We start from the raw sequence: 10,001 nt of genomic DNA, 5'->3' as shown, positions 1-10,001 counted from the left end.
GGGTGTTGCAACCATGGACTGCAGATGCTGGATCCACGGTGCTCAGATGATGGAAGCATCGGCGAGAGATGCTGGAAGATGCAACTTCCGGCGGCGACCACGCCGACGGGTGCTACAACCAGCCACAAAAATTCCTGCAACTGGTGTCCATCGATGCTAGAACCAGATGCGCCTTCTCAGCGCGGACGGTTTTTTGCTGGAACCAGCTTCATGTTTTGCTGTAACTTGCTACTTTTTTGCTACATCTACATCCTTTTGATTTTGTTCATGTGATTTATGCTGAAATCGGACGCGCCTCGCGCCGCCGATGTGATTTTTTTTGCTGGAACCAGATTTATTTTTTGCTGGAACTTGCTACATTTTTTGCTACATCAACTTTTTCATTTGGTGGTGATTGGTGGTGTTTTTGCTACAACCGGCGACTACAAAAGTTACATCCGGCGAGCGTTTTTGCTACCACCGAGGGTGAGTACTTTTTTGCGAGCTCGTTGTTAGTGTGCTGCGATCGGCGACCAGCGTCACCGGAACTGCGGCCGTCGCACCGGAGCTACGGCCGGCGTCACGGGGAGCTGCAACCGCGGGCGCACGCTGCTTCATGCACGCAGTGAGAAACGCAAGAGGCTGCGGCGCCGACGGCGACCTGCAGGGACGAGGATGACCGGTGGTGAGGGCAGCGACCGGCGGTGAGGGCAGCAACAAGCGAGACGGCCAGGCGGTGCTTCAAGGCCAAACGTGTCGCTAGTCCATGGCAGCATGATGGAAGTTTTTTTTTCTGAAAGAAAAGGACATCTGACAGAGGAAGGAGAGATAATCGTGTGGCTACCCGGTGTTTAATCGGATGCTGTTGGTGTGACCGGCCCAAATTTCGGCCGGTGCACCGGCGCGTATCACTCGCCTTATACGAACTAGCCGCTGTTTATACTCTCGAGTATTAACTCCCTCCGTAGTTTTTCTTTTTCATTTCGAGCAACAATCATAATTTCCGAGGTTGGCAGTCCATTCAGCCCAGAACGCGGCACACGCGCCCCATCTCAGCCGGCCCATAGTCAAAAGGCCGACTGCTCGCGTCCCTGCCTTCACCGATCGATCTATATTGCCTCAAAACAAAAAGGGAAACCGATCTACAGTACTCTCATTGATCATCGATGGACGCTGCGGCGCCGTCCGTGTCTGAGCCGCCGGCCAAGGACTGGTCGCTGCTGCCCCTCGACGTTCTCTCATTGATCTTCCCCCGGGTCGGCGCCGTCGACGTCCTCATGGGCGCCGGCCTCGCGTGCCGCTCGTGGATCGAGGCGGCCAAGTTGCCAGAATTGTGGCGAGCCGTGGACATGGACAAACACCAGGTCGTGTTCTGGAAGGACGATGATGTACTGTGCGTAGGAATGTCAACCGGGTCCTGTTTAATCCCGTTTAAAGTCCACTTATGATATGATAGTTCAAAAAGGTTTTTTGTTTGTTTGAGAAAAATGAACTATCAAGCTAGCAAAAACTAACTAAACGGGATTGCGGACGCCATTTATTTGCCACTTACATCCCTACTGTGCGCAATGGCAAAGGCGGCCGTCGACCGTTCGGAGGGACAGCTTCGGTCGTTCGCCGGCAAGCTATTTGTCACCGATGAACTCATGAATTATATAATGGAGAGGTGTTTTTTCATCCGTTACTTAGCTTTCTGCTCGGATTTTTATTACTAATTCATAAAAATTCCCATACTACCTAACTACTCCGTCCACTGTGCTCCTATAAAAAGTTAAAAACATTGCACATTGTTTGCAGATCACCCTCGCTGACTAGCCTTCGGCTTGTTTCCTGCCATGACCTCTTCCTCGGCCGCGTTATGCATGACTCACCTCTGCTGGAGCTGCGTTCCCTCGAGCTCTACGACACTTACCTCACCGTCGGAGACCTGACCGCCGTCCTCGAGTGCTGCCCTCTCCTAGAGGTTCTTTGGGTGCGCAACTGCTTCCCGATCTACGAGGAAGACGAGCATGCCCTTCGAGCGAAATTCTCCAGGATCAAGACCCTGACGCTTGAGTGTGATGGTGTGTTCCGCTACAATTTTTTATGTCAAAAGCTACGACTGCGACCACGTTCCAGTTTTTTTGATGATGGTAAGAGGACAGATTGTTCCTTACGATCCAGATTGCTTCCTTGTGTTTGTGACGAATCTTTAAAAATGTAACTGGCGCTTCAAATTGTCTGTGAATTCTAGTTTGTATTCTTTTCCCCTTTCCGATGCTTTTTCTCCGTTAATCTTTGTCTCTAGCGTTGTATCCGAAGGTGTTGCCTTTTGATATTTTTGTTGAAAACAAATAGCTTGGCTTGACTAAGGTGATGAGAATCTATTTTGGACGTACCAGGTACATTCCAGCCGTGTGGACAACCTAATTTATCAACGGTTACTCACCGAACGACAGCTAGGAGAGGGGTGAAAAGCTAACGCCGTTTGATGGCAGTCTTAGTTGTGAGGAAATATCAAACGACTGCAGTTTTAAAATGAGAAGAAACTGTCATGTCGCTCTGAATAAACCGTCATCCCCTCACAACTAAAAATGCGACCTAACAGCGACGACAACAACAATGACAAAGTCTTTAGTCCCAAACAAGTTGGCGTAAGGCTAGAGGTGAAACGCAAAAGTTCTCTCAACCAGCTCATGGTTCTGGCACACATGAAAACAAAATTGTAACATGATTGCCGCCTCGCCGCCCTGACCAGAACACTAACCTACCTAAAAAAGGAGGGAACCCTCCCACATGCGAGGACCTGGGGTCCGCCACACCTCTAGAGGCCATAGAGCCATGACGACCCTGATGAGAGAGTTGGAAACCCTAATCTCTCATAGATGAGGGAGCAAAAACATGGGGAAAAGTTGATTCTCTTAGTTTGCATCCCATCATTTTGTCTCGGTCGAGTCTTTCAATTGCACACATTTTTGGGTTAGTAAGTTGGTTGTGCTAGGGGTTAAAATACATTTTGAAAGCTTATTGTATGTTATTAATATGAAAACAATGGGAGCCGCCACTCTTGTTGATAAGAAGATGACATGCAGTGGAACTCTGTATCCCCATTCTTCAATAAATATTGTATTAACGTGCGAGTGTGATGGTATACATGTGCATATAGTTGTACATGTCTACATCAAAAATAAGGTATCTCCTAGTGAATTTTTAAAGTAACAGGAACCTTTTTCTACATATATTGGTGCATGTAGAGAACAAAGCGTGTGGTTTTGTAATTATGTTTGGAACAAGACAAATTGTCAATGCAACCATGTTAGATCAAGGTCATAATAAAATTTAAAACTTGAGTAGAGTTTTGGAAGGATGGAACTAGAATGTAGAAAGGAAGTATAGAAGGCTCTAGACTTCCTCATCCATGCAACTTGATGCAAATGATGAAACTACTGAGCATGAGTTGTAATTTTCAGCATTAGTGTAATGAAGCTATAAGTGGAGAGGAAATTAAGTAGATTCAAATATCCATGGAAATATCTTCTGGTAGACAATTGTACTAAGTACTTTATGACTAACACAATTGGTTGGGAAATACAAAAATTACGCTTTTTCATGATATTTATGGTAGAAGTGACTGCAATATTCTAGATTGTGCTATATGGCGGTTTCTGATATTCAATCTAGTTTCAATACGTGAGAGTCATTATGGATAGTGTAGTCCTTTTACATGAAACTATAGATGACATTGAACAAAAAAAGCTAGGATTACTTATAAAGTGGAGTTTTAAGAAGCCCATGACAACATTAATCGGGTTAGCTGTTTTGGCGCAACAATGCAAATGGAGGATGAATATGCCCATATATTTAATTGTAAAGTGGATATGTGCCTTTTTAGGTATTTTTGTATACCAATGCATGTTTATAAACTTGTCAAAAGTGAAGAATTTTATGGATATGGTGATCATCGTCTATTGAGGGAAGCTTTTTCTACTGGAAGGTATATGTTGCAACTTTCCGGAATGCCAAAAAGATGAAGCAAACTTTTTTATCGAAGTAGAATTATTTGATAGGTAAAAATGAAAAAATGCCATCTAGTTTGGCTGACCTATTATTTGCCAATCTGGAAGCAAAGGCGCTTGCTTGAGACCGATTTGAACATTAAAAAATATTAATTACTTTGCAAATGGGTTTGGAAATGTGAAAATAGTTACGATTTATGACAAGATATAATTAGAACTAAATACTTGAAAAGGGATACTTTATGATAAATGTAAATCATCTTGACACATTCTTAATTTAGATCTAGCATTTTTAGTGTTATTAATTTAAATTGGTCTTGTTGATAAGGAGCTAGAGTGGATGGTAAGAAAACAAGGTCTTGAGAGGATGCCTGGATTGGTCCTCTCCCCTATGTTAGCAATTTTATAAACTGTACATTCTGGCATTAATTCAGAATGTTATTGTTAGTAAAAAAAATCTAAGCGTGGGGTTGTTTGATATGAGATTTATGAGAGAAGAAATATTGAACTTCATCGATAACTTCGCTGTTCTATGCTCGATGTGTTTCGTCTTTGTTAAGTTTCTTATTTCAGTTTCTACTTTAGTGTTCTGAGTTATCGTCGAAGAATGTGTGTAGTGGTGCTATTCTTTTGAGTTTTGTTGGTTGGGGGAGTGAGTTAAAGTCTACCTCCAGAGACGACCCCCCCTCCCCCCATCCCAGACCGTAACCAAGCCACCACATGCAATGTCTACACATCACCGAGGTTCCCTCACCTCCACTACCTGCTCTACTGGCGACGGGAGGGAGGAAAACTACCTGGACTTTGTTTCCATATGCGTTTAGTAGTCTAATGCCTTAGTTAGGTCTTAGGTTGTCCATGGCTCATGCTCCAGCGGTGGCGATGGCGATGTGAAATAAGTTTCCCGCAAAAGTGTTGGATGTGGTAGGCATCATATATGTCGTGGTGAATCCTTCCGATTTGGGTTGGCGTTTCGTGTGTGTCTTCATGTCGTTTTTGAGGTAATGGTCTCGTTTATTTTGCTCTTTTACAGTGGTGGTGTTGCAGGTAGCCAATGACTTCGACGTGGAAGGACAACCCTTGGTGATAGGGGTGATGTTCCCTCGATTGCGAGGTTGTGACATCCTTTTCTCCCATATGGTCTCTCCCTAATACGACATGTCACTTGTTCACGCTCCCTCTCCATTGCGGTGTCGCTTTCTTAGTGTGCCACTGCAAAGATGGTGGAAGTTTATTCAGGAGATGGCTTGGCTCTGGGATTTCTGATCTACTAAAGGCTTCTAAGATGTGGCTTCTTCTCTGATCCAACTGAAACTTAGCATGAATGTTTCCTGACCACATAATACAGTGTCTAGGATGGCTTCATTGATGGAGCGGAGGTGCGGCTTTGTGTCGTGCTAGAGATTGAGTTGTATGGTTCCTTGAGAACGTGGTTGTAACTTCGTTCTATTGACAGTCTTGTGTTGTTGGAACATTTTTTATATACCATCAGTGACTTATTCGACAAAAAGAGTTAAAGCTCTGGGTGTGTGGTATTTTTATTTTATTTGAGACACACTTATTTCTTTAATAGAAAAGTCTAGTTTTCATCCCACAATTGATCACAAAGTGTGGGTTTCATCCCTCAATTCTAGAACTGGATAACGCACTTTTAACTTACTCCCTCCATTTTTATTTAGTCTGCATATTAGATTTGACTGAAGTCAAACTTTGCAAAGTTTGACCAAGTTTAGAGAAAATAATATAAAAACTTACCATAAGAAATATATATTGTGTGAAAATATATTCAATAATGGATCTAATAGTTTTGATTCGTTATTGTATACGTTAATATTTTTGTCTCTAAACTTTGTCAAACTTTATAAAGTTTAACTTTGACCAAAGCTAATACATGAAGTTATAAAGTTTGACTTTGACCAAGCTACAAATACATGGAGTAAATAAAAACAGAGGGAGTACTAAACTGGACAAGTTTGGTCCCTCTCCAGCACGGAAGTGGTTTATCTGATGACATGGTGTGCTTTTGACCCTGCCGTTAGTAGTTGACTGCCACCTCATCATTTTTCCTCTCTCTGTCTATCCTCATATCTTTTTAGCCAAGTTGTCGCCCTAGTAGGCATTTTATCAAACACGTTATGTGCCATCTTTCATGGCAGTGTTTCCGGGGGCATGCACATGACGGCACGCGTCGTCGTGTAAGCAGGTGAAAGCGGTCGCGACACCGCGGGCGCGCGGACAACGGAAGACGGTCACTGGCCGTGGTGGGGTCGTCGTGTTGAGCAGGTCGTAGAAGAGGAAGCGTCGCAACAGCGAGGCAAACTTGTGAGGTTGCGGTGGGTAAGGCTGACGAGCACCAGCTCGGCACGGGACCCACGGTTTCTAGCACCAGTGGCATGGTCCGCAGAGAGGCGCTTCACAACCATCGCGAGTTGCCCTCTGGAAGCAAGGCACAGTACAGAAACATGAAGTCACAAACGGGGAGGGACGGCGATGACGAAGGACACATTCATGGCTTCCTCGACCGAGAAGGACACGTAGTTTGTTGCTGTCAGGGAGAGAAAGGCTCAACTATTTTGGACCAATGGTGACATAGAAAGAGCGAGAGAAAAGGAAATTCAGTGCAAGATTGAAGAAACTATTGCCATGTTGGACCACATCATCAAATAAACCGCTTCAGTTCAGGGGAGGACCAAACATGTCTGGCTTAAGAAGTTATAAGGGTGCAAGTTGTTCAATTTTTAGAGTTTAGGGATGAATTCCACACTTTGTGGTTAGTTGAGGGACAGAAATAGACTTTCCTCTTTCTACGATGAAACTGGGGGGAAACGAAGTGAGATGTGCCCCCACTGCGGGCCCGTACGAGAGACTCCATTTTCGCCGAGAGGGCCCATTTCTGTCCGTAGGACACAAACAATAAACCGGAGGTCGGCCGGGCCGACAGCGGCTACAGCTTCCTCAGACTCCACACGCTTTCCTTCCGTGGTCGGCGCGCTGTTGGATTCTCGCCAAACCACACAACAGGCCAAGCAAAGAAACATCACCGAAGCCACCAACGGCTCGCTGGGTTCGAATCCATTCTCTTTGTTTACTCATTAAGCAACTCGAGGACGAGAGAAATGATTTAAGATGCAAAAAGCCAGTGGGCTCGACGACTCCCCTGCTTCCACGTACGCGCCATGAGAACTGGCGTCCAGTAAAGTAAAGATGGATTCTTCTTTGCCAAAGTTGATGTTTCTATCGCTGTCGATGTCGCCGTGGAGAGCTCCCCGTTCAGACCTGACCCGCCCGACGAAGAATCAATATGCTACTGTAGTTGCAACCAATTTACTATTCCTATATAGTCTGAAGGCTGAGGCCGAGCTGCCATTGTTAATGCTAGTGGTGCCAAGCTGGTCAAACATCCCGGTCCAAAACCAGGACAGGGGAAGACGCCTGCGCCCATCATCCCCACCATCGCCCGGTCGATCCGATCCGCCGCCGCCACCTGCTCTGCGGACGACGTGTCGCGCCGGGAGGGGTAGATGGACGCGGTGCCCGCGCTGGCGGTGGTGGACGCGCGCTTCTGCGCGGGGGACGAGGCGGCGCTGGCCGTGGCCAAGACGCTCAGCATGTCCGGCAACGACTTCACCGTCACGGACGCCGCCACGGGCGCCCTGCTGCTGCGCGTCGACGGCGTGCTCTTCAGCCTCCGCCGCCGCTGCCTCCTCGCCGACGCCCACCGCCGCCCCGTGCTCACCGTCCAAGAATCGGTGGGTCTTCTTCTCCCCTTTCGTGTCGCCCTCGCCCCCCTCTGTTTCCTCCAAGCTCGTTGATTTCTTCTTCCCCAACCGTCTGACCCTGACGCGCCGCGGTTGGTGGCCGGTCGTTCCATCCAGGCGCTGGTGATGAACACGCGGTGGAAGGTGTACCGCGGGGACAGCACGAGCCGGCGGGACCTGCTGTTCACGGTGGTGAAGCCGTCGGTGATCCAGCTGCGGTGGTCCACCAAGGTCAGCGTCTTCCTCGCCAGCAACGACGCCGAGCAGTCCCCCGACTTCCGGATCACCGGCAGCTACCACGACGGCGCCTGCTCCGTCTCCCTCGGGGAATCCGACACCGTCATCGGCAGGATCGACCGGCGGTCCACCGTGGTGAGCGCGCTGCTGGGCAAGAACGCTTACAGCGTCACCGTCAACCCCGGCATCGACTACGCATTCATCGTCGCGCTCGCCGTCGTCCTCGACGAGATGCACTACCAATGACCAGGACTGCAATTCAAATGCTTGAAGTTGGTGTCTTCATCGGTCCTGCTAGCTCCAGGAGGCTCCTATGGACTGCTGTGTATGTCCATGCTTTGTGTAGGGGAATCACGAATGCTCTGCTTTTGAGTTGATACATGTATCGGCCGTGAGAGCCTGATATGACGTTGAGGTCTGACGCTGTGAAACAGAGTTTTTGATCCGCTTCAGCAATGTTGAGAGGGCACTCGGTTGACCGCCTTTGCTTGGTCCAATTCGGGTTTTTTTTACGGCATCTTCAACGCAAACCCTTAAACCGTGCGCATTTGCCCGAACCACGTGGTTCGAACGTGTTCTATCATCCAAGCAGGTTTCACGAGCTCGACGGGTGCAAAGAGCAAGGACGGAGGTGACCGGAGCGAGTGGATGGCCGTGGGGGATCCGCGGCCAACTCTGGGGAGGATCGGCGGTAGGAGGCCCTCCCGGCCTTGCTGCACTAGCTGGGGGTTCAATTTGTGGCCAGTGGAATCGAGTGTGCTCGTTCGAACGGCTCGGGAATGAGTCTATTTATAGAGAGAGGGGTGGCCGAACGCTGAGCTCCGTCGGAGAAGGGCTGTCGGCGAAATCAGAGGGAGAGGAGCTCGGGCAAGTCTTGGAGAGGAAGTAGGCGAGCTCCGAGAAGCTACGCGTGCACGCGGGCCAAGTGCAGCGCACTAAGTGAAGCAGGAGCCGCACCAGCGCTCACTGTTCCGCCCAGTAGTGCCGCGTCCGGCGTGCTGCCTGTCGGTGTCGGGGAGGGGCAGATCAAGGCCAGGTGGACGCGCAGGAGGGTGCTGAGTGGCGGAGGGAAGCTGCGGTGGCGCGAGGAGGATGAACGGGCGGCGACAGAGAGCCCCGATGCCCAGAGCGCGTCGAATGCATGTCGAACACCTAGCACCCAGCGTGGTCACCGCGTTCACTCGCACACGCGGTGCTTTTGCAAAGTGCAAACCATGTCTGGCGAGTAGTTCCTTCAACGTGGGGCTGAAGTGCGCTCTTGGATTGCCACATAGCTCCATGGATATGACATGAGACTGGCACAAAGTTTCCGTAGAGAAACTTGATCAACAAGTTGTGCTCAAATGACTTGGTGAAAAAGTCTAGATTAAGGAGATTAAGATTCTCTTAGGAAGGTAATGCTGTGGTAAAAATTTCAGCTCCAACCGATCAAGAAAAATTACACTTGCTTCACAAAGTGTCATTTCTAACCAAAAGCAAAATCATTTTCTTTGGCTGAAATCTTACAAAGGACGGTGGCAAAACTTTGCATGGGAAGGTGAGGCATGACCCAAAGCATATTTTAGAATTTTCTTGGGATTTATTGAGCACGAAAAATGAGGTTTGCTTCATAGCACAGTGAGAAAATATTCATTTTCAGGAGAAAAATGAATATAATGCCATGGAAGAAAATTGTCCCATCTCACCATTGATAGAGGGATGAAGTTTTGTTCCAAAAAATAATTTTGGGGCGTCCAAAACATAATTCCAAGTGGTAAGTCCAAGAGAATTGACAGAAAAGCCCAAATGCCAAATAAATAGCCAACAAATTCAAATAAAAAGAAAAGGCAAAATCCAGGGTGCCATATTAATCCACTGAGAATCTTGTTCAATTCTTTTTGGGTGACCCTCGGAAAACAAAGGTTCCTAAGTAATTTTAGCTCCCCTAGTAATTGCTCTAACGACATACTTGCTAAGTTTGTTATGAATGTCCCTAAACAAATCATATTGTGATCGAGAAACTTGTTCAAGCTAAGTGTGAACCATACATAAT

At 47.5% G+C, this 10,001-nt stretch overlaps 2 protein-coding genes across 2 annotated transcripts; both read left to right on the top strand.

Annotated features, from left to right (window-relative positions):
- Positions 1-1,145: 1,145 nt before the first annotated feature.
- Positions 1,146-5,126, top strand: LOC123115186 (F-box protein SKIP19-like). The gene is made up of 4 exons (XM_044536419.1): positions 1,146-1,365; positions 1,534-1,645; positions 1,777-2,042; positions 5,008-5,126. The coding sequence occupies exons 1-4, from the start codon at positions 1,146-1,148 to the stop codon at positions 5,124-5,126; spliced, it is 717 nt and encodes a 238-aa protein (XP_044392354.1).
- Positions 5,127-7,348: 2,222 nt separating this feature from the next.
- LOC123117446 (protein LURP-one-related 15) lies at positions 7,349-8,466 on the top strand. Its single transcript, XM_044538197.1, has 2 exons — positions 7,349-7,723; positions 7,850-8,466. Exons 1-2 carry the CDS (start codon positions 7,496-7,498, stop codon positions 8,213-8,215), a joined length of 594 nt encoding a protein of 197 aa, XP_044394132.1. The 5' UTR covers positions 7,349-7,495; the 3' UTR covers positions 8,216-8,466.
- The last annotated feature ends 1,535 nt before the right edge of the window (positions 8,467-10,001 follow it).

This window comes from Triticum aestivum, chromosome 5B, assembly GCF_018294505.1.
Source record: "Triticum aestivum cultivar Chinese Spring chromosome 5B, IWGSC CS RefSeq v2.1, whole genome shotgun sequence".
Taxonomy (NCBI): Eukaryota; Viridiplantae; Streptophyta; class Magnoliopsida; order Poales; family Poaceae; genus Triticum; species Triticum aestivum.
The sequence above is the reverse complement of the archived record's forward strand: the minus strand, read 5'-3'. Positions and strand labels throughout refer to the sequence as shown.

What these genes read in the sequence shown, in the direction of transcription:
- LOC123115186 (XM_044536419.1), top strand. Translation starts at nt 1,146, where the DNA reads ATGGACGCTGCGGCGCCGTCCGTGTCTGAGCCGCCGGCCAAGGACTGG. An exon ending in ATGAATTATATAATGGAGAG is followed by an intron (nt 1,646 to 1,776) that starts GTGTTTTTTCAT and finishes CATTGTTTGCAG; the next exon opens with ATCACCCTCGCTGACTAGCC. An exon ending in CCTGACGCTTGAGTGTGATG is followed by an intron (nt 2,043 to 5,007) that starts GTGTGTTCCGCT and finishes GCTCTTTTACAG; the next exon opens with TGGTGGTGTTGCAGGTAGCC.
- LOC123117446 (XM_044538197.1), top strand. Translation starts at nt 7,496, where the DNA reads ATGGACGCGGTGCCCGCGCTGGCGGTGGTGGACGCGCGCTTCTGCGCG. An exon ending in TGCTCACCGTCCAAGAATCG is followed by an intron (nt 7,724 to 7,849) that starts GTGGGTCTTCTT and finishes CGTTCCATCCAG; the next exon opens with GCGCTGGTGATGAACACGCG.